Raw genomic sequence first — 26,137 nt, forward strand, 5'->3', positions numbered from 1 at the left:
TAAGCCAATTATAATAATTATTGAAGTTATCACCTAACTTTGTCTGCAAAAATCCGAATGCCACCTCTCACATCCACCTCAAAACAGATCCGTCCTGGTCTATAAATCCATTATCTCGAGAAGGGGTGAATTTGGAGAAAAATCCTGAGACAAGTCGACTTTTATTTTTAAATTATGACTATTTGCCATATATATCATACTAATGACATCATCCATCTAGACGTGATAACGTAATCCATGATTTTTTTAAATGAGAGTAGGGGTCGTGTGATAACACCCAGTGTTGATCTCATTTCAAGCCTCTTTTGTTTTCTATGACATGCTCTATTTCTAGTCCAAGAGCTGGAAGAGGATTTTGCTCGTCATGTCATGAGTAATATGGACAAACTACATAGGTAGAAAGCAGAGCGGGGGACGAAGGTAATTATAAGGGGCCAAAGTCGCTGTTTTTATTTTTTTTGTGACGCTCGTAATCGAGATAGTGCACCAAAATTTGGGAATAAGTAGGTCATGACGTAACTACGCAAAATCTCCAGGGGCGAAATGTTACGTAGGGGACAAAAGAATCGCGGCTTGGGTGAATATATAAATTATAAGGGGTTTTTTGTGACGTTCGTGATCGAGACAGTTCACCAAAATTTGGGAATAAGTAGGTCATGACGTAACTACGCAAAATCTCCAGGGGCGAAATGTTACGTAGGGGACAAAAGAATCGCGGCTTGGGTGAATATATAAATTATAAGGGGTTTTTTGTGACGTTCGTGATCGAGACAGTGCACCAAAATTTGGGAATAAGTAGGTCATGACGTAACTACGCAAAATCTCCAGGGGCGAAATGTTACGTAGGGGACAAAAGAATCGCGGCTTGGGTGAATATATAAATTCCCATGACAAAAAATAACTTCGAAATAGAACTAAACATCATTAAACAAATAGCAGTAAACAACGGCTATAACGAACAAACAGTTAACAAAATTTTAAACCAAAAACTCCATAAGAAAGCCCTGAAATTAGTGTATCCACCACCACAGAAAGAACCCAGTACCTTCTGCTCTCTCACATATACTGGCAAGATAACAACAACAATAGCCAGATACATAAAAAAGAAAGGAATAACACCAGCTTTCAGAACTAACAACAACTTAAGCAAATATATTAAGAACAATAAAAGCCGAAAGAGAAAGCAACTACAGAGTGGTGTGTACAAACTAACTTGTGGTGACTGTCCGAAAACGTACATCGGTCAAACTGGCAGAACTTTTGACAAACGGATAGCAGAACACAAAAGGGCATTCAACAATAGAAAAACAGACACTTCTACATACGCACTTCACCTTCTAGATCATAATCATTCTTTCAATGAAGAGTTTAAAATTCTACATATTCAAAATAAAGGCCTTAAGCTATCTTTTTTAGAATCTATGGAAATTAATAAACTGAAAAATACAGATATAATTCTGAATGACCAACTCGAGACAAACAGCTCCCCACTCCTCAACCTCTTCAGTTGAAGATTAAAAAGGCAAACACATTGTAAACTATATTACTTGAGAAAGGCACTACGCCGAAACAGCTGTAGTCACTTAGATATAATAAATTTTGTGGAAGTATAGAAAACAAACGTTTTCAGTTTTTTATTGTTAGATAAAATGAACTTCCATCAAGTAACGGTCGAATCCATCAAATTATAAGGGGTTTTTTGTGACGTTCGTGATCGAGACAGTGCACCAAAATTTGGGAATAAGTAGGTCATGACGTAACTACGCAAAATCTCCAGGGGCGAAATGTTACGTAGGGGAGAAAAGAATCGCGGCTTGGGTGAATATATAAATTATAAGGGGTTTTTTGTGACGTTCGTGATCGAGACAGTGCACCAAAATTTGGGAATAAGTAGGTCATGACGTAACTACGCAAAATCTCCAGGGGCGAAATGTCACGTAGGGGACAAAAGAATCGCGGCATGGGTGAATATATAAATTATAAGGGGTTTTTTGTGACGTTCGTGATCGAGACAGTGCACCAAAATTTGGTAATAAGCAAATCATGACTTAACTAAGTCAAATCTCCAGGGGCGGATAAGGGTGAATACGCAAAATTTTTGGGCGATTCTCGTCGTCGAAAATATCTCCGCAACTTGCACAATTAATTCATTTATATGTATAGAATCAAAATCCAGAAGGGCGGACTGCTAGATGGGGTCATTTTTTTAAATGGGGTCACAATGTTTTTATAAAAAGTGTAGAGAAAAAATGAAATTTTCTTATATTTTTAAAATATCTTATTTATAACTTTGATTTATGCAAAAAATTAATTTTAGCAAATTATAATAATATTAGTTAGTTACGTCATAATCTACTCATTCCCAAATTTTGGTGCACGATTTCGATCACAAAGGTCACAAAAACCCCTTATAACTTTTATATGCATCCCTGCTCGCCACCCCTTTGCCCATACGCAGCTTTTCGCCTATGGAGATTTTGCTTAGTTACGTCATGATCTACTTAGTACCAAATTTTGGTTCACTATCTCCATCATGAGCGTTACAAAAAAACCCTTTTAATTTTTATATTCACCCCTGCCTGCCACCCGTTTGTCCCACACGTAGCGTTTCGCCTCACGAGATTTTGCTTAGTTATGTCATTATCTACTTATTCCTAAAATTTGGTGCACTATCTCGGTCACGAACGTCACAAAAAAACCCCTTATAATTTTTATATTCACCCCTGCTCGTCATGCCTTTGTCCCCAATGCAGCTTTTTGCCCCTGGCAGAAATCTCGATCGTGGCATCTCGATCGTGAGCGCCACAAAAAAAATAATAAAAACCGCAATTTTGACCCATTATAACTACCCTCATTCCCCGTTCTGGTTTCTGCTCGTAAAGGAAAGTTATGTATACAACTTATTCAACATATCCCGTATAGTTTGTCCGTATAACTTATCATGAGCAAAATCTGCTTCTATCTTTTCAACTATAAGTTCTCGTCTATGCCCATTTTTTTATATCAAATTTTTCTATATATATACACCGTTCTTAGGCGTCAACGCCCTTCGGTAGGGATCTATGGAGGAGTATCACCAAGCCGCAAGCCCTTATTCCTTGCCGTACCGCTCCTCCATAGGCCGATTAGACGCCAGTTTATTCCAGACCAAGTCGTAGACTCTATTGAGTTTTATACTACGGCGTTGGCCTTTTATTAATGTCATGACCTATCTGAGGCTCGAACCACTAAACTAAAATCCACTAAACTTGTCGATCGACTGCGCCTCAGCTAACTGGACCGTCTAGATCGACCAAGTTTTTCTAATTGGTTTATTTTGTTCTAATTATATTCTGGAATATGGCGTTTGTTTTCCGCTAGTAGTTGTCTTTCTATAATATTTCTGTAATAATAATTAATACACTGCGCGTCGGAGAAAACGAGCACCCCAAAAAATGAGTCATTTTTGATATCTCGTATCTCCTAAACCTGTTCTCAGATTTAAGTGATTTTTTTAATATATCATAGCCTTCTTATTTAGCAATATCGCTGTAATAATATTGTTTATAAACAGGTTAATTTTCATTGTATACCGGGTGTACGAATCAAAATGTGTTTTTTCTCAAAGTTCGCAACACCCTGTGGAAGATTCTAGCATTTATAAAATACTGAAATTACCTAACCTAATTACCCAACTATAGCCTCAGGTTTTCTTAACATTCTGTTTTTTGATTGATTCGCTTATGTTGAATAATACAAAAGTTAGGTATTTACAAAACTAGCCATGTTCTTCATCAGTACAGGGTGTTTCTAATTAAGTGCGACAAAATTTAAGGGTTAATTCTGCATTAAAAAATAATGACAGTTTGCTTTATAATCGTATGTCCACAAATGCTTCGTTTCCGAGATACGGGATGTTGAATTTTTTTTACAAACTGACGATTTATTTATTGCTTTAAAACCGGTTAAGATATGCAAATGAAACTTTATGGGGTATATGACGTAGTTATTGCATATTTTTGACATACAATTAAGAATTTTATGTTCACCATTGGCGTGCATAGGATAATATGATCGCTCATATTACCCGTATGCGCGCCAATGGTGAACATAAAATTCTTAGTTGCATGTCAAGAAATGTGCAATCATTACATCTTAAAACTCACCAAATTTCATTTGCATATCTCAACCGGTTTTAAAGCAATAAATAAATGGTCAGTTTGTAAAAAAAATTCAACATCCCGTATCATCTTAAACGAAGCATTTGCAGGCATAAGATTATAAAGCAAACTGTGATTTTTTTTTTAATTCAGGATTACCCTTTAAATTTTGTCGTACTTATTAAAAAAAAAACATGTACTGATGAAGAACATGGCTAGTTGTTTGGGCATTGTATTATCAATTAAATTATCCAACATAAGCAAATGAATAAAAAATCAGAATGTTAATAAAACCTGAGGCTTTAGTTCAGTATTTTATAAATGCTAGAATACTCCACAGGCTGTTGCGAACTTTGAGAAAAAAAATACAGATTGATTCGTACACCCGGTATACAATAAAAATTTACGTATTTATTAAGAATATTATTGCAGCAATGTTGTTAATGAATAAGGCTATAACATACTAAATAATTACTTAAATCGGACAACAGGTTTAGGAGATATGAGATATCAAAAATGACCCATTTTTTGGGGTGCCTGTTTTCTGTGACGCGCAGTGTATATGGTAAAATGTTCCTACTTATTAATGTTTAATTCGTTAACTTGTTTAAGATGAATTAAAAGGGAAGTCTGCTGTTAAAATAAACGTCCATAAACCACCGACTTTACCCAAATGTTCTATTAGCCCTGAGACGGGAAAATCACTAAAAACACGTTTTATGGTTAGCTGCACCTATCCAAAAGGAGCATATTCCTTTGAAATTTACAGTTATGCAAACGAAAAAGTAGTTCTTTTAGACAGGAGTGTAAGACTTGCAAATATCGACATAATTTTATTACCTGCAGGATCTCAGGTTGAGGTGAAAATCATTGATGCCTATGGTTTTTCTGGAATATTCATGTTAAGTCCTACTGTAAGTATATCAAAATCACGTTACCATATTGTAGTTTTGGGGTAATAAGGTTTTCTCCATGACACTTCAACAGCCAGGGTACTGAAGCGTTTTTTCGACATGTAATACCTATAACAATGAATTGTAGCTATTTCCTAGGATCTGGCGGTTATTTTTATTTATGAATAATTTATTGTAAAAAAAAATGGCCTTTTTCCCTTTTGCTCAAATTAATGGAAAACTGTAAGACTTATGGTTTTCTTAGTACATACTGCTATTTGACATGAGAAATAAAAGAGTATATTTATATTTAAAATTCAAGTTAAAATAAAAATTTTCATATTTCTCAAACACGAGCATATAAATTTTGAACAACCTTTATAAGACAAATTTTGTAAAAATGGTTATAGCTAGTTTTTAAGAAAGTGTTTTCGCAGAAGTGTTGACTAGCCCCATGAACAATGCATTTTAAGTAAGCGATTAGGGTGCTGGTTTTAAGAAAGTGTTTTTTGAACTGTTTATCAAAACCACAGACAATATAGTTTATTAAACAAAATAATAGGTCATTAAGTTTTTCAGGAAATGCGGGTAGGTAATTACAGATAGGTAAACATAGATAAAAATATGATTATTGTAGAGAATAGAATTAAAATAGTCGGAATACTATTTTTTCTTGAAAATCCATAAAGACATGTTTAGAAAAAGGAAAGAGTTTTTTGGTAAATACGTTATGATTGAAAGCTTGTTTTGATTGGTTAAAAAATTAATTCTGGAGGGGAACGATTTAGAAGGATGAGAATGAATGAGGAGAGAGAAGCAGTCTGTTTTGTTGGATCGAAAGGAAGAGTACAGTTTTGAGGGTAGTGAGTAAAAACGAAAGTTGGTTTTTGAGAAAAGTGAAACGCATCATATCGTGGAACGAAAAATAGGCCAAGTCGAGAGATGATATAACTCCTTGAGTCTAAGGTATCCAGTGTTTGTTTTAAGTATTTCAAAAAGTTGGAATACAGCATCAGGAGAAAGCCGGAACGAGTACTGTACGAGGCATAGTGAGGAAAGGGAGAACGAGTTTGCAGAGGAGCAGGGACATTATTGGAAAACGTGGACGAGTTTCTTTGGATCGCAACACCAGCAAAGATCCGTTTTATTTTTTGTTGAGACATGAATGTATGGTTTTACGTATTAAATACCACAGTGCATATTGAACTACACATTGCACTACTATTAAATCATCAAACCTCAATCAATTTTGTTACTTACAAATCATTATAGTTGGTTTTTTATATATACAATAATATTGATAACATAAAAATTTTATATAAAAAAATTTTGAACAGATAGAACATCCTGTATAGCAGAGGTATAGAGATTCATAGTTAATTATTTAAAAAAACAAATTTGGAGACAAAAAGGAATAAGAATCCTATTTTCATAATTGTTAGATAAAATAAAGGTAGAAGAATAAATAAAATTTGCAATATTAAACATTTATTTCCGTTTGATAAAATAAACGACTTTTATAATTTCTAATTGAAATTCATATGTGTATTATTTTATTCTCTATTATCTATCCCGATTAGGAAGCCACTGAGAAATATTTTGAAGCCACGAAAGTAAGTATTGATAGCATAATTTAGCCCTGAGATTTACAATTTATTTATGTTTGATTTGTTTGATTAATGAGATAATTGATTGACTAATTAATCAAAGTAGATCACAACATGGCGCCCAACGTGGGGCGTTAAAAAATATTTCTGGTGGCAAATTTGAAAGGATAGAAAAAGAAAAGCCGGTAATTGAAAATTTATATGCTCGTGGTAAAAAGTGAGATATTTACATTTGATGACATAAAATTTTAGATCTCTTTAGGTACAAATTTCCCATAATTGATTTTATTTGATTGATATTTACGTTTGATATATTTATTGACAATTTATTACATTTGGGTGAGAAAAGTTTCGTCTTTGCAACATACTATTCAAGTTTCCTATTTGGCGGGAATAGTATTTCTTGAAAAGAAATGTATGTGACAAGAAAACAAAGCAAAGAAAACAAAAAACAAGAAGAACATTTAGAACAGGAAGACATTTTAGATACAACAATCATGGCAACAGGAAAACAGGAATTATCAGAATTAGAAAAAATATTACAACTTATGCAAATACAAGCAAAAAAATTGATAAAAATCAACAGGAATCGAAACAAGCCATGAAAGAAACATTGGAAAAAATGGAGGAAGCAAAAAGGACAATGGATAAAAATCAGGAAGAAACAAAACGAGCAATAGAAGAAAACCAAAATGAAACAAAAAAAGTAATGAAAGAAACATCGGAAAAATGGATGAAACAAAAAGAATCATGGAAGAAACACAACAAAACATGCAAGAAAATCAGGAGGAAACAAAACAAGCAATAGAAGAAAACAACCAGAAAATGGAAGAACGCATAGGAAAATATGAAAAGGAAATAAAAGGATGTTTGACAATAATCAAAAACGAGATAAAAGAACAAGAAATGTTAATTAAAGATCACATGAAAGAACAAGAAATGAAAATTCAAAATAAAATGAAGGCATACGACTAATGGTACGATTGGGTAAGAATTTGTATGCACTACAATGTGTAATAATGCCAAACATGTCACATGACATGATTGTAGGAGTTGACGAATTGGCAGAAAAACATGTAGTGATAGATTTCAAAAATAATACGATGAAACTAACACAAGAAAAAGAAGAAGAACAGGACAAGGAATATGAGAAACAAAATACGGACGAATCAGGTAGAGAACAAACAGTGGAAATGAATTTGGCAACGAAGCAAGGACAAAGAAAAAAAGAAGAAAAGGTCAGAAAAAGGTAAAAGGAGTTAAAACCTGGGATTCCTCAAAAGAAGAGATGAGCTCAGGGGAGAAGAAGAAAGAATATTAACAACAAAAGAAAATGAAATTTAGGATCCCTCAAAAGAAGAAGAAGAAATAAAGTTAACAAATGAAAGCGAAAAGGATATAATTGAAACAGTGGTATTTGAAGAGGAGCTATATGAAAACGAATATGCAGAATGAACAAAAAACATGTGTGAAGAATCTGAGGGAAAAGACAGAAAATTGATATGTGGAGAAGGAGAAGAAAATGAATTGCGTTTGATATTAAGAGACTCTGAAACTTTGATAAATGAGGAAAACAGAGTGGCTAAAAAGTATGAACATTTATTTGAGGTTAAGAACTTGGGAAATTTTCGATCAAAGACTTACCTTATTCCATATAAGTATCGACAAGAGATGAAAGAAAAAATTAGTAAAATATTGGAAGATCAAATCATCGAAAGATGTGACTCACCGTATATTGTGATAGTAAAGAAAATCAATGGAGAATTGAGATTTAGATGCCAGGAATATCAACCAGCACACTGTGTCACAATATGAATCACCTCTAAACATCGAGAACATTTTTGAAAGAATTACGGGGTCACACATATTTTCTAAAATTGATTTAAAACTCAGTTTTTTGTTGATACCCTTAGCTGATAAGTGTAGAAACTACACCGCTTTCTCAATTGATGGTATTGTCTACCGGTTTAAGGTAGTACCATTTGGATTGCAGAGCGCTTGTGCAGGATTCGTACGAGCTCTACATACCATTTTAAATCGCCATGAAGATTTCATAGTTCATTACATCGATGATTTATTAATGTTCTCACAAGATGTAAAGAGTCACTTGGAACACATAAAAATAATTCTGGAGGAATTGGACACAGCGGGATTAGTGTGGTATAATTAGACCCAAACCCAGATATCCAAAGTGAAAGTTATCCTCCAACACCAAATTGTTCTAGATGGTCCACATAATGTTCAGAAAAAAGTCACAACATTTTGAGCGTCGGGTTTGGGGGGAGAAGGGGGAGAAATCTGCAAATTCGTAGTTTTTTAAGTTTTTCGTCAATATTTCTAAAACTAAGCGGTTTAGCATGAACAACCTTCTACACAATATTGTTCTACATTAAATTTTAAATAAGAAAGGCCCTATTGCATATCCCTTCTAAAATGAACGGTTCCAATGTTACGGAGGTAGTATAGTATAATTGGTCCAAAAAAGGCCTAACCCAGACATCCAAAGTAAAAGTTCTTCAACATAAAAATTGTTCTATATGGTCTACATATTGTTCAGTAAAAAGTTACACCATTTTGAGCGTCCGTTTTGGGGGGAGATGAGGGAAAAATCGGTAAATTAGTAGTTTTTTCCGTTTTTCGTCAATATTTCTGAAACTATGCTTTAGCGTAAGAAATGTTCTATAGAAAAATGTTCTACATAAAATTTAAAACAAAAAAGTTCGATATATAATTGTTACAAAATCAACGGTTCCAGAGTTACGGAGGGTGAAAAGTGGAGGTTTTCGATACTTTTTATATTCACCGATTTCTCCCCCCTCTCCCCCCCCCCCCAAACCCGACGCTCAAAATGGTGTGACTTTTTTCTGAACATTATGTGGACCATATAGAACAATTTGGTGTTGGAGGATAACTTTCACTTTAAATGTCTGGGTTTTTGGTATAATTAGATCATAAATATTGCCCAAAAAATATAAATAGTATCGAAAACCTCGAATTCTCACCCTCCGTAACTCTGGAACCGTTGATTTTATAACAATTATGTATAAAATATTTTTTGTTTTAATTTCATGTAGAACATTTTTGTATATAACATTGTTTACGCTAAAGCATAGTTTTACAAGTATTGACGAAAAACTTAAAAAAACTATACCGGCTTCTCTCACATCCCCCTACCAAACCTGACGCTCAAAATGGTGTAGCTTTTTACTGAACATTACGTGGACCATATAGAACATTTTGGTGTTGGAGGAAAACTTTTACTTTGGATGTTTGGGTTAGGCCTTTTTTTGGACCAGTTATACTATACTACCTCCGTAACTTTGGAACCATTCATTTTAGAAAGATTATGCATAGGGACTTTGTTATTTCAAACTTAATGTAGAACAATTTTGTATAGAGGGTTGTTTATGCTAAACCGCATAGTTTTAGAAATAGTGGCAAAAACTTAAAAAAACTACGAATTTACCGATTTCTCCCCCTCTCCCCCCAAACCCGACGCTCAAAATGGTGTGACTTTTTTCTGGACATTGTGTGGAAAAAAGGTGTCCAAAATTTGGTGTTGAAGGATAACTTTCACTTTGGATGTCTGGGTTATGCCATCTTTTGGATCAACTATACTATACTAGATTAAAATTAAACATTGAAAAATGTCAATTTTTTCAAAAAGAAGTAACTTATTTGGGTTTTAAATTGGACACCAAAACAGTAAGCTTAGCCGAAGACAGAGTCAAGCTCATAGATGAATACCCAAGGCCAATAAATTTGAAAACATTGAGAGGTTTTCTTGGCACGATTAATTATTTTAAAAAGCTAATTCCCGATTTGAGCCAAAAGGAAATTCCTCTAATAAAATTGCTGAAGAAAGGCATAAAATAGAATTGGAAAGAAGAACAGGAGGAAGCTTTCAAAATATTAAAACAAGAATTCGCAAAAGGAACGAAAATTTATCACCCCATTTACAATCTACCTTTTATACTCCGAACTGATGCGTCCATACAAAAATTTGCAGTTTTGTCTCAAATACAAAACGACCAAGAAGTACCGATATGTTTTATATCTCTAGTGACTAAAACACACGAGAGAAAATATATAGTGTAACAGAATTGGAGTTTGCCAGTGTACTATTTTGCGTAAACAAATTGAGGTTTTACTTATTGGGGGCGAAATTCACAATCGAAACGGATCATGAAGCTTTGGTACATATCATGAAGAATCGATTGGTGAATAATCGAATACATAGAGGCATTCTATTATTACAGGAGTATGATTAATTCCGATATATCAAAGGAAAAGACAACATAATAGCCGACGCTCTAACACGGGACGAAGACACCGGAAAAAGGGAAGCAATTAACATGTGGGACTAAATATATTAACACAAGAAGAAGGTGTATATTCTTTAAATGAGATATAGACCAGTAAGGATCTGTTTTTAGGTGGATGTGAGAGGTGGCATTCAGATTTTTGCTGATAAAGTTAGTTGATAACTTCGTTAATAATAATTGAATTACGCTCCTTCTCAAATATGCCCGAAACATTAATAAAAAAAATAAAACATTTTAAAATTTCAAAAAATTTCGTTTTTTTCTAAATTTTTTTGCGTATAACTTAAAAACTGTTCATTTTAGAACAAAGTTGTATAGGAATAAAACAAAGATAACTAAATTTTCTATCAGATGCGATTGATTAAAAATGTCTTAATTTATCACCCTTGCTTCAAAATAGCAATAAATATAAAATAAGGGGACAAAACAATCCTGACTTTATTCAATGGTTTTCCATCACTTAGGTTACACTTGGAACCTTCCTAAATCGCTTAGAAAATTTTTGTAATATGCTAAAACCGTACACTAAATTTAATTAAAATTGACTTACTAGATTTTGCATAATAATTTTGTAATCTAAACGTTTTTTAAATAATTAAAATTTTTAAAATCTTGCACAATAAAAACTAGAAAATACAAAGATTTGTCAATTTTTTTCCATATATAGAAGTACTCCACCTATCTAATGCACTTTACAGAATTGAAATCGGATTATTTAAGCAGCCTCAGCAATGTTTTAAAGTTATAAACAATTTTTTGGCTTATAAACAAATTAGTGCTGTGGCCAGGAGGGGGTGCTACGGGCTCCTTTATTTAGATGGACTTACCCAAGTTTTTTTATGTATTTCGACCCGTATTACACGAATTTTTTGGGTAACAGTTGATCCGGATGTCGATAAAATTGTTATAAACAAAGAACTTGAGGAATTACGTAACATCGATTTTTCGCAAAATAAAACATTTTTTGTATTTCTTGGGTAATTCTAAGCAAAAAAATGTTCTTACATTTTTTTTCGTAGGATGCATAGTTTTCGAGATAAAAGCGGTGGAACTTTCAAAAAATCGAGAAATTGCAATTTTTGAACGCGAATAACGTTTGATTAAAAAATAAAATAGCAATTCTGCTGACAGCATTTGAAAGTTTAAGTCAAATAATACAGGTTTTAATTACTTGCATTGCTAAAAATTAATTTTTTTATTATTAAACTAAGCTATTTGTTTATAAGCCAAAAAATTGTTTATAAATTTAAAACATTGCTGAGGCCCCATAAATAATCCGATTTTAATTCTGTAAAGTGTATTAGATAGGTAGAGCACCTCTTTATATGTAAAAAAAATAGCCACCTTCTAAATGGTCTACTTTTTGTTCAGAAAGATTTTAAAAAATTTGAACTTTTTTAAAAACATTTAGATTGCAAATTTATTATGCAAAATTTATTAGGTCGATTTTAATGAAATCTGGTACACGATTTAAGTATGTTACAAAGAATTTCCTAAGCGAATTACTAAGGTTCTAAGTGCCACCAAAGTGGTTAAAAAATATTGAATAACAACAGACTTATTTTGCCCCCTTATTTTGTATTTATTGCTATATTGCAGAAAAGGTAACTTTAAGACAAGACATTTTTTAACAGTCGTATATCATACAAAATTCAATTATCTTTATTTTATTTCTCTACGACTTTGTTCCAAAACGAATCGTTTTAAAGCTATAATCAAAGAAATCAGAAAAAATCGATGGTTTTCGAAATTTTTAAATTCTTTAATTTTTTTATTAATGTTCCGGGCATATTTGAGAAGGAGCATAAGTCAGTTATTATTACTGAAGGTGTCACCTAACTTTATCTGCAAAAATCCGAATGCCACCCCTCACATCCAAAAATAGACGTTTTTTCGCACATCCTTACTGGTCTAATAAGGACAAACCAGGAAGACCTAGAGGAAAGAGAGAAAAGAAGAGCGGAGATAGAAAATAACATATTTTTTAAAAGAATAGACGGAAAGGAACTATATTTAGTGACACAGACATTGGCAGAAAAGATCATAAAGAAATAACATGAGGACAATGGACATATCGGTAGCAGAAAGGTGTGGCTCGTTTTTAGGGAAAATTACATCAGCCGTCAAGATTACCGCATTGCAAAGGAAATTACCCAGAAGTGCGAATTATGTCAAAAATAATATTGCAAAAAATATTGTATCCCGGAACAAATTGGACATTTTAGCAATAGATATGTTAAGCGATCTAATTATGGCCACTAAAAGGAACAAGCATATTCTGGTGATGGTGGATGTGTTTTCAAAATACGTAAAATTATACAGTTGCCGCACCACAAAGGGGAAAGAAATATTCAGAAAAATCGACAATTTCATAGCCACAGTAGGAACACCAAGAACGATTCTACTAGATAATGCAACGTATTTCCGAAATGATCGTTTCAAGGGACAACTTCGAGAACGGGGAATAGAGACAAATTTTGTCAGCATCAGGCATCCCAAAGTGATCCTTCGGAGCGATTTATACAGGAAGTGACGAAATTTCTTCGTATTGCAACGTATGGTCAACATCGACGCCGGGACAGGAAAATGGCGGAAATAGAAATGTATCTAAATACCATTCCGAGTACAGTAACAAAAGAAACCCCGGAATACATCATGAAGGGTGTAATGCCGATAAGGCCATGGGAAGAGCCAGAGTCAAAAGAATCTTCTTCTTCAGGTTCCATCCCCTATCGGAGGTTCGAAATCATCATCGCTATTTTAATTTTATTGGCCGCACTTCTGAATAATTCTAATGAGCTGCAACCGAACCACTCTCTCAAATTTTTTAGCCAGGATATTTTGCGTCGTCCTGGGTTTCTCTTCTCTTGTATCTTCCCTTGCATAATTAACCTAAATAATACGTACTTCCCGCCCCTTATTATATGACCCAGATATTGAATCTTTCTAATTATAACAGTTTTTATGACTTCATATTCTTTCTTCATTCTTTGAAACACCTCTATATTAGTTACTTTTTCAGTCCACGATATTCTGTGTATTCTCCTGTAGCACCACATCTCAAAGGAAACAGAAGCTGTTTCTTTGTAGGCAAAAGAATATCAACAGGTAATTGAAACAGTACAGAGAAGATTGCGGCGAAGCAATGAGAAGTATATCCAAAGAGAGGTTCATAATAGAAAACGAAGGCCAGTGACTTTCCAAAGGGGTGAAAAAGTACTTGTGAGGGCGTTACGAGTATCAAATCTTCCTGGTGGCATTTGCGCAAAGTTAATGCCTGTTTTCGAAGGTCCGTACATCGTGAATAATGAAGATGGGATAAACAGTTATGAGTTGAGGCATATGGACTCGGAAAAGATCCGAGGAATTTATAATATTCACGATGTGTACACATATCACGAATAAAAGGAGGAACTGCATAAAGTAGATAGTAAGTTAGGGTATAAGACATAGATTAAGAGAAGGCAATAAACAGGGAGATTGTTTTACCTCGAGAAAAATTAGTTGAAGATGCAGATAATTTTTATCGAATACAAAGGCGGGGATTTGTTATATTCCTATTTGACATGAGAAATAAAAAACTATATTTATATTTAAAATTCAAATTAAAATAAAAATTTTCATATTTCTCAACCACGAGCATATAAATTTTGAACACCCTGTAAAAGACAAATTTTGTAAAAATAGTTATAGCTAGTTTTTAAGAAAGTGTTTTCGCAGAAGTGTTGACTAGCCCCATGAACAATGCATTTTAAGTAAACAATTAGGGTGCTGGTTTTAAGAAAGTGTTCTTAGAACTGTTTATCAAAACCACAGACAATATAGTTTATTAAACAAAAGGATAGGTTATTAAGTTTGTCAAGAAATGCGGGTAGGTAATTCATTAGCCGCACGGTACATAATAGATAGTTAAAATATACCTGTGTATGAAGATTCTTAAACATAGATAAAAATATGATTAGTGTAGAAAATAGAATTAAAATAGTCGGAATATTATCTTTTCTTGAAAATTCAAAACGACATGTTTAGAAAAAGGAAAGAGTTTTTTGGTAAATAAGTCATGATTGAAAGTTTGTTTTGATTGGTTTAAAAATTAATTCTGGAGGGGAACGATTTGGAAGGATGAGAATGAATGAGGAGAGAGAAGCAGTCTGTTTTATTGGATCGAAAGGAAGAGTCCAGTTTTGAGGGTAGTGTACAAATAAAAGTAAAACGCCGGTTGGTTTTTGGGAAAAGTGACAAGCATCATATCATGGAACGAGTAATAGGTTAAGTCGAGAGATGATATAACTCCTTGAGTCTAAAGTATCCAGTATTTGTTTTAAGTGTTTCAAAAAGTTGGAATACTGCATCAGGAGAAAGCCGGAACGAGTATTGTACGAGGCGTAGTGAGGAAAGGGAGAACGAGTTTGCAGAGGAGCAGGGACATTATTGGAAAACGTGGACGAGTTTCTTTGGATCGCAACACCAGCAAAGAAGGAAATGTGTTTTGTGTGAAGACATTGTAGAATCATCATCATAAGTCAGTTTTATTTTTTGTTGAGACATGAATGTATGGTGTTGCGTATTAAATCCACAGTGCATATTGAACTACACATTTCACTATTATAAAATCAGGGAACCTCAATCAATTTTGTTACTTACAAAAATCAGTATAGTTGGTTTTTTTATATACAATAATATTGATAAAATAAAAATTTTTATATAAAAAATTTTGAACAGGTAGAATATCCCGTATAGCAGATTTATAGAGATTCATAGATTCCTATTTTCATAATTGTTAGATAAAATAAAGATAGAAGAATAAATAAAATTTCAATATTAAACATTTATTTCCGTTTGATAAAATAAACGACTTTTATAATTTCTAATTGAAATTCATATGTGTATTATTTCATTCTCTGTTATCTATCCCTATTAGTAAGGCACTGAGAAATATTTTGAAGCCACGGAAGTAAGTATTGGTAGCATAATTTAGCCCTGAGATTTACAATTTATTTATGTTTGATTTGTTTGATTAATGAGATAATTGATTGACTAATTATTCAAAGTAGATTTAAAATGGCGTATTAAAAAGTTTAATATACTAATTTATTGTTAATACAATAGGGGACTTGCATAAAATTTTAAATTCGAAAAAATGTTATAAATCACAACAGAACATAATTTAAAACATGTATCAAAGATTAAAAAGTTTTGTTTGGCTTTCGTTTGGCCCCTAAAGATGATTAAGTATTCAAATTAAATCAGGTAGCTCAAAACGCGTCGTGACGTCATTCGTTTAAATTATGTTCACATTCTTCCAAAAAAGTAAACAGAATTTAAAATTAGACATTATAAACGTCAGTAGAAAATACAGTTATGTAATGTCAGAAGTGTTTTTGATCGTTTGAACTATTTTAAATTGACTAAAGGTTCTCTAAACCAAGGCCAGAAAACAAAAAACATATGTGGATCTTAAATTTGTACTTGTTATTATGAGGTTTTAAGGCGTGAAATTTTGGAAATAATATTTTTAAAGGAAACTGAATATTATTATGCAATAAAAAAATGTGCAAGTTCCCTATTAGGTTTGGCATTCGTTTTGACACTGACACTATTACATGACATTTAAAATACACACACCGGCAAAATTAGCCGAACACGTTAAAAATGGGACATGTTTGATGTCTCGTATTTCATAAACCAGTGGTCCGATTTGAGTGATTCTTTTAGTATGTTATAGCCTTATTATTTAAGAATATCTTTGTAATAATATTGTTGCTAGACAGGTAAATACCATTTTATACCAGGTGTACCAATCTTACTGTGTTTTTTTCTTAAAGATTGGAACACCCTGTGGAATATTCTAGCATATGTACAATATTAGAATTAATACTTGATTGTAGACTTAGGCTTGCTTAACATTTTTCTTTTTGATTCATTTACTTACGTGAGATAATAAAAAAGTTATGTGCGTTAACAACTATCCATGTTTTTCATCAATAAATCCTCATAGTAGGGGAGGAAAGTATACTAAATTTGCAGTTACTCGAGCGTTATGGGAACCTATTGGATTGTGAAGAGTATGTGCTAAAATCAGAAAAAGGTTAAGTTAAGTTTTCGATAAAGTGGGGGACTTTTCAGTTTTTAATTTAATTTTCCATTTGAAACAATCATTTTTCTCCGATTATAGCGCTATCTATCCATAATTCGAAAAAATATGTCGAATAAAAGTTGCTTATTTTTACGTAAAGAATCCAAATCTCGAATAAAAATTGGGGGCTCCTATTTAAGATTTTAAATTAAATCCCCCACCCCACCTCCGTGGGGGCTCGTGACACCCCACGGAGAGGGTGGGGGTAAATTAAAAATTATAAATACGAACCTTGCGATATTTTGCGAAATGAACATCAGATCGTAAAACTGCAAAATACACCTATTCAATATTTTTCAAAAATCTACCGAATGGCACCAAACACGACCCCCACGGAGGTGGGGTGGGGGGTTACATTAAAATATTAAATAGGAGCCTCCAATTTTTATTGCAGATTTGGATCCTTGACGTAAAAATAAGCAACTTTTATTCGCAACATTTTTTCCTATTATGCATAAATAGCGCTATAATCGGAAAAAACGATTGGTGAAAATGGAAAATTAAATTGAAAAATGGAGAGTCCCACACTTTATGGAAAACTTGACTTAACTTTTTTTGGTTGTAGCACCCACTCTTCACAATCCACTCCAGGTCACAAGAACGCTCGAGTAATTTCAAATTTAGCATACTTTTCTCCCCTACTATGAGGATTTATTGATAAAAAACATGGCTAGTTGTTAAAGCACATAACTTTTTTATTTTCCAACATAAGCAAATGAATCAAAAAACAAAATGTTAAGAAAGCATAATTCTACAATCAAGTTTTAATTTTAATATTTTATATATGCTGGAATATTCCACAGGGTGTTCCAAACTTTAAGAAAAAAACACATTATGCTTGTTACACCCGGTATAAAATGACATTTAACTGTCTAAAAACAATATTATTACACCGATATTCTTAAATAATAAGGCTATAACATACTAAAAGAATCACTTAAATCGGACCACTGGTTTATGAAATACGAGACATCAAACATGTCCCATTTTTAACGTGTTCGTCTAATTTTGCCGGTGTGTGTAGTTCAAACGATCAAAAGCACTTGTGAGGTTACATAAATGTATTTTCTACTGACGTTTATAATGTCTAATTTCAAAATTTTGTTTACTTTTTTGGAAGAAGCTAAACATAATTTAAACGAATGACGTCACGACGCGCTTGGGCCACCTGTTTTAATTTGAATTTTTAATCATCTTTAGGGGCCAAATGAAAGCCAAACAAAACTTTTTAATACTTGATACATGTTTTAAATTATGTTCTGTTGTGATTTATAACATTTTTTTCGAATTTAAAATTTTATGCAAGTTCCCTATTGCGAATAAAGGTCGAAATTTCAAAAAGAAATAATTTTGCATTAACTACTGTATACCTATACCCTAGAGGGCAGAAGAAGATTATATGTATATATATATATATATATATATATATATATATATATATATATATATATATATATATATATATATATATATATCATAAAGGAGTACGACCGTCAATTCCAATATAACAAAGGAGCACTCGTAAGTGTAGGGTTTTATCGGTCAAGTGGGTGAAAAAAGAGACAAAGAATTCAGCTACTTCATCTATTTATTGAAGACGCTAAACATCCAAAAGAGAGCTAAAAAGCACTAGCGTTACCTTAAAAAGACATGTAGCAAAAGATAAGATGTACATAGTAAAAAAAAACCTTATCCATGAACCAACGTAATGTAAAAGTATATAACATTTAAGTGTATAGTTAATATTTAAAAGTTTAAAGTATTTAAAATTTTTAAAATTTAAAGTATTTAAATAATAATATTTAAAGTATTTAAAAATCACTATTTAACACAGTACGGTCGAAAATATTTGTACAAATATATATATATATATATATATATATATATATATATATATATATATATATATATATATATATATATATATATATATATATATATATATATATATAAATATTTGTACAAATATATATATATATATATATATATATATATATATATATATATATATATATATATATATGGCTCACAAATGATAGGAAGCCCGCTACAACCTGCCGATGAATGGAAGCCCGCGGTTTACGGGGTAAGGGGATTGTAGCACTGTCTTATTCCTACAGTCTTACGAAGCCCACTCGTATAAACGCGTTCACAGTGTATATGGATTACGCATTATACGAAGCCCGACGATGTTGCCATGTTTTAATTTACGTTTAAATAATACGACTGTTCTACGAGATCCTTATATGTGTATATAAGTCGTCATATTGCCTGTTATAAGAAGCCCAATTCTATTCAGCAATCTATACGAAGCATTTTAGAAGAGTCAAGATAGAACGAAAAGATGCATTGTTTCGGAGCAATTCAAACAAGATTATCTTTTTCTAAAACTTTTTTTGTTAGTTTATATACATGTTAAAGTAAAAAAGTTCTACTCACAGATTTTGCCGCTAATTGATTATTATTTGTTTAAACAATAACAATAATTGTTTTGTACAGTGTGTCCAATTAACACGTTGTCGGACACTGCGTCAAATGTATAAGCAAGTGTTGTGACACTATATGTATTTTGCAAAGTAGAATAGGGAAAAATTCAACGTATATAGACGTTGTGTCACATTACATCAATGGAAATTAGACGACTATAGACGTTCTGTTCGTCAACGTGAAAAGTTGTGCATGGTCTAAATTAAAAATAGAACCATCGGTTCATTTTTTTTAAGCCGTATACGAGATATTATGTCAAAAAATATGAATTTTACTCAAGAGTAAAGTAGCTTTATTATTCAAAATATTAAAAATTGTTGTAATGAAAAGTTGTTTGGAATTAAGAACTATATTCTAATGTTCCACTTCATCTTTCTAATTAAAAAAAAGTTGAATTTTTTTAATTATGGATATACAACATTATTTTCAGTTATTTCAATTATGATAACTATTTTATTATAGACCAGTAAGGATTTGTGAAAAAACGTCTATTTTTGGATGTGAAAGGTGGCATTCGAATTTTTGCAGATAAAGTAAGGTGATAACTTCGTTAATAATAATTTACTTATGCTCCTTCTCAAATATGGCCGGAACATTAATAAAAAAAATAAAATATTTAAAAATTCGAAAAACGTCGATTTTTTTCTGTTTCTTTGCTTATAACTTTAAAACGATTCGTTTTGGAACAAAGTCGTAGAGAAATAAAATAAAGATAATTGAATTTTGTATGATATCCGACTGGTCAAAAATGTCTTAACTTATTACCTTTTCTGCAATATAGCAATAAATACAAAATAAGGGGGCAAAATATGCCTGTTGTTATTCAATGTTTTTAACCACTTCGGTGGTACTTAGAACCTTAGTAATTCGCTTAGGAAATTCTTTGTAACATACTTAAACTGTGTACCAAATTTCATTAAAATCGACCTAATAGATTTTGCATAATAAATTTGCAATTTAAATGTTTTTAAAAAAGTTCAAATTTTTTAAAATCTTTCTGAACAAAAAGTAGACCATTTAGAAGTTATCTAATTTTTTTACATATAAAGAGGTGCTTTACCTATCTAATACACTTTACAGAATTAAAATCGGATTATTTAAGGGGCCTCAGCAATGTTTTAAACTTATAAATAATTTTTTGGCTTATAAACAAATAGCTTTGTTTAATAATAAAAAATTAATTTTTAGCAATGCAAATAATTAAAACCGGTATAATTTGATTTATACTTTCAAATTCTGTCAGCAGAATTGCTATTTTATTTTTTAATCAAAAGTTATTCGCGTTCAAAAATTGCACTTTTTCGATTTTTTGAAAGTTCCACTGCGTTTATCTCGAAAACTATGCATCCTACGAAAAAATTTGTAAGAACATTTTTTGCTTAGACTTACCCAAGAAATATAAAAAAGTGTTTTATTTTGCGAAAAATCGATGTTATGTAATTCCTCAAGTTGTTTGTTTATAACAATTTTATTGATATCCGGATCAACTGTTACCCAAAAAAATCGTGTTCCACGGGTCAAAAAATACATAAAAATCTTGGGTAAGCGCATCTAAATAAAGGAGCCCGCAGCACCCCCTCCTGGCCACAGGACTAATTTGTTTATAAGCCAAAAAATTGTTTATAACTTTAAAACATTGCTGAGGCTGCTTAAACAATCCGATTTTAATTCTGTAAAGTGCATTAGATAGGTGGAGTGCTTCTTTATATGTAAAAAGATTGACAAATCTTTGTATACACTAGTTTTTGTTGTGCAAGATTTTAAAAAAGTTTAATTTTTTAAAAAAAGTTTAGATTGCAAAATTATTATTCAAAATCTAGTAAGTCAATTTTAATGAAATTTGGTGTACGGTTTTAGCACATTACAAAAATTTTCTAAGCGAATTAGGAAGGTTCCAAGTGTAACCTAAGTGATGGAAAATAATTGAATAATAACAGGCTTGTTTTGCCCCCTTATTTTATATTTATTGCTATTTTGCAGCAAGGGTGATTAATTAAGAGACTTTTAACCAATCGCATCTGATAGAAAATTTAATTACCTTTGTTTTATTCCTATACGACTTTGTTCCAGAATGAATCGTTTTAAAGTTATAAGCAAAAAAATTAGAAAAAAAAAACGAAATTTTTTGAAATTTTTAAATATTTTATTTTTTTTATTAATGTTCCGGGCATATTTGAGACGGAGCATTAATCAATTATTAATAACGAAGTTATCACCTAACTTTATCCGCAAAAATCTGAATGCCACCTCTCACATCCATCTAAAAACAGATCCTTACTGGTCTATTATTAATTATACGAAAAAAAAGTTATCCTTTGTAAAAAGTTCTGCATGGCCAAAGACTTTAAATACAACCATCTTATATCAATTTTGATTAATTTTATACGAGGTATGTCAAAAAAGATAAATTTCGATCAAGAATAAAGTACCTTTATAGTTCAGAATATTTCAATGAGAAGGATGGAATATTGGAAGATGGTTTTTAGTGTTGTTCTGAAGCTATTTTCTTGTGGCATTTTTATAATTATTTTGATTCGGAAATAAGCCACAATTAAATTGAAAAAATAATTTTATTAACGTTTCGACGCCCAAATCGGATGTCATTGTCAAAATACAAAATATTACCGAGTAAATATTAGTAATATTTTATATTTTGACAACGACATCCGATTTGGGCGTCCAAACGCGAATAAAATTATTTTTTCAATTTAATTGTGGCTTATTTCCCAACCAAAGATAGATTCCCTACCTAGCGACCCGGCATTGGTCGCTAGGTAGATTGTTACGCGAGTGGTCGCGCGTGAGATTTTCTCTCACATATCCAAATGTTACCTTTTTTTACAAAATAAAGTTTTTAAAACAGTTTTTAAACTTTTTTTCTTAACTAATAATAAGAAAAAAAAATGTAACATAATATAAATAATAATGTAATAAAATAAAAAGAAATAATCGGAATTAAACCAATATTAATCAATCTCCGTATCTTGATAATTTACGGCACAGCACACAAATATAACAAGAATGCTCTGGAAAAATTGATTGATGACAATTACAATTTTTTTTACATTATTTTAGGTTTTAAGTGCCAAAATAAAATTAATTTTTATGTACAGTTCGTAACGCGGGTGGTCGCTTGATGAGAGAATGTCTCACTTGAAGCGCGCTGACTCAACAATTGGGTGATATTAGGTCAACTGAGTCACTATCTAAGCGGACGATTCTATTAGATTGTCGAGGGAGGATAGTTAGGAGACTAGAAGGAACTACAGATCTTATAATTTCCCAGAAAAAAAATTCTGTGCAATTTTCTGAAACCGTGAGAGAAAATCTCATATAGCGACCACTGGCGGGTTAATTATGGTTTTTAGTTCTAAACAACTTTACATAAGCACAATTTTCAATATTGTGAAAAATAAGGGTATATTATTTAAGTACTCTTGGGAAAATTCATATTTTTTTTATATACCTCGTATAAAATTGACAAAATTTGATATTAGACGGTTGTATTTTAGGTTTTAGACCCTGTAGAATATTTTATAAAGAATAACTGTTTTTTGTAAAATGAATAATAAAAGAGTTTTCCACCTACCTCTACCGAAAGTATACTTTTCCGGACCTGATTGTAGGGAGCAAAGTTGTACTTTTCCTCCCTAGGGAAGAAAAGTAAAAGTGACATCATGGTATTTCATTCATAAAAATATAACTTATTGACGCCCTGTACAATATCTATTTTCTATTACGTAAGTTTGTATACATTTTAACGTTTATTTATAAAACACTCTGTATTTCACAGAATGGTAAAAAACTGTAAATTGTTATTTTGATTTAACAATGTTTACATTTTTATTTTGACTTATATTTGACAGTTGACAGTTATATTGTACGTACTTATTAGTTTTAGTTCTAATAAATTTTGTTGGTTAGTTACACAAATAAATTAAGTAAAAATGAAAAAATGACTTGTTATTTGAGGAAGGTGGAAAAACCATATGTATAACATGGGAGTAAAGTGCCTTTTCCTCCCTTGAATGATTACTGCCCTCCGCTACGCGTCGGGCAGTAAACTTCATTCTCGGGAGGAAAAGAAGCACTTTCCTCCCTTGTTATACAAATATCTATATATATCATAATTGAAATAAAAAACTAAAAATAATGTTGATTAGAAAAATTTTCAAAATTTTTTTTTCCATTAGAAGGATGAAATTGCATATCAGAATATAGTTCTTAATTCCAAACAATCATGTTAAATTATATAATTTAAAATAATTTTAAAAATATCGTTGAATTTTGTTTCTATTTTGTTTTTGATTATGCTGAATCCGAATATGGCATTACAATTTGAAAATGCTTATAAAGAAGCTCTTCTACACTATGTCTGCGTAGCAAGGAACCATATTTGAAACATTTTTATTACAAATTTTACGAAAAAAAGTTTATTCTTCATAAATTGCTCTGCATAGTCTAAAATCTAAAACCCAATCATCAGATATCAAGTTTTATCAATTTTATACGAGGTATGTCAAAAATACGAATTTTGTTAAAGAGTAAAGTACCTTTATATTCCAGAATATCAAAATATGGGTATTATAAAAATTTGTTGGGAATTAAAAACTATGTTTTATTATAATTACATCATTATAATTGAAAAAAAAATTCAATGTTTTCTCAAATTACGGATACCCATCATCATTATTTTATTTCAATTATTTCAACTATTTTATTATTAATTTTACGAAAAAAAGTTATTCTTCATAAAATACTCTATTCTGGTCTAAAGTCCAAAAAACAACCATCAGATATCAAACAAATATGACTTTTGCTTAACAGTTCAGTATGGTTTGTTCAACAGTAAATGGTTGAGTTCAATTAGTGCGGTCGTAAATATTATTAAATTTATCTGACCTGGCCCATTGTTAAGACCCACCCGGAGCGATAAGCAACCGAGGTAGACAGAGTTGGGGTCTTTTGACAATTAACACTGACTAGACGGTAATCCCATAATAAAGCAAAGAAATTGTACCAGAAAACATATTTAAATTTTACCTGAAACCGGACCTTTTATACTATTATCGGTTATTCCAGGATGTTTATAGTGGTAACTAATTGAACTCGACCATTTACTGTTAAACATACCATACCTTTATAGTTCACAATATCTCATTTAGAAGAATGTAATTAAACAGTGAAACATATTTTGTAATTCCAACCAACTTTTTTTAATAACAATTTTCGATATTGTGAAATCTAAAGGTACTTTACTCTTGAGTGAAATTCATATTTTTTTACATACCTCGTATGTCAAAATGTAAAATCGTATGTAAAACCTCGTATGTAAAATTAATAAAATTTGATATTTGATGGTTGCATCTGAGATCATATACGATGCAGAGTATTTTATAAAGAATAACTTTTTTCGTAAAACTGGTAATAAAAAAGTTATTAATAGGTTCGAAGTTACGCAGACATAATGTTTAAGAGCTAAAAATATTTTTTTGTTGAAAATTTATTATTGTTCAAGCTTATTATTAAATATATTTTAGGTAAGTTTTAGAGAAAACATTTTTGATCACTTTTTATAAACAATTTTTTAGTTGGTAATTTTCGGTTTTTGTATTAGGTACATTTTTGTTATCTTTCTTAATTTTTGTCAAAAAGGAATAGTTTCATTCATAGTTTCATAGTTTCATTTCTAAAATAAAATTATTGAGTAAATTTTAAAAATACATCAAATGCTTTAAAAAATCACCTATAAAATTGTAAAAAATCTTTTCAAACTTGAGTAATACCGTTTTAAAGTGCTGGTAATTGTGTAAACTACGTTTTTCCTTAAAACTTACGTAAAAGTTTTCAAAAATTGCATTTTTGCGTCATATCATTTGAATTAAATTTTTGGCATTTTTTTGAATGAAACATTGTTTAGTAAGATGTTTGAAAGGTAAGTTGTGCAAATTTGAGAGCTTTATAAGAAAAATTTTATTAGTTACACATTTTTAAATAATGTTTAAACAAAATTCAGCCCACACCGTACTTATGCCCATACATTTTATTTCTTTTTATTATAACCATAAGATAGCTTAATTGTTCTTCTTTCCAATTAAGCTATTCTTTCTTGTTCCTTCTCTTAATTTCCTTCTTTCTTGTCCAATTTGTAAAATTTTATTTGATCCATTAATTAGAGAAATACACTTAAATAACTCAGCCGTGCACTTCGCTAGTTTACAGTGCGCCAATATTTGTGAGAAGGGTGACTTTAGCGTTATAAATAAAAAATTATAGAAGCTACAGATTTAATTTTATAAAAATTTTAATCTTATATTTAGGTTTTTTTCAATTGTCTGAATTTTTCAAGTCAAGTCAGTTTTTTTCTAAAATTTATATTTTCGGGGTTATTTAAAGAAACATCTAATTTCGCAGTTCATTTGTTTAATAAAAAATTAAGTGCCCACTTCTAGACTAGAACTTTTTAATATGTTGTTTATTAAACATTTCTTAGGGCCATCGGTACATAATTCGCAAATATTTTAAGGCTATCCCCACTCTTTCTGTCTTT

The 26,137-nt window shown here is 31.3% G+C and overlaps 1 protein-coding gene across 1 annotated transcript in view; it reads left to right on the forward strand.

Annotated features, from left to right (window-relative positions):
• The window catches only part of LOC114328113 (polycystic kidney disease protein 1-like 2), a 311,210-nt gene that overhangs the window by 92,550 nt on the left and 192,523 nt on the right, over positions 1-26,137 (forward strand). Inside the window, exon 8 of the mRNA XM_050644966.1 lies at positions 4,752-5,053. Within this exon, the coding sequence (XP_050500923.1) occupies positions 4,752-5,053 (302 nt within the window). The remainder of the gene's footprint in view (positions 1-4,751; positions 5,054-26,137) is intronic.

This window comes from Diabrotica virgifera, chromosome 2 (assembly GCF_917563875.1).
Source record: "Diabrotica virgifera virgifera chromosome 2, PGI_DIABVI_V3a".
NCBI lineage: Eukaryota > Metazoa > Arthropoda > Insecta > Coleoptera > Chrysomelidae > Diabrotica > Diabrotica virgifera.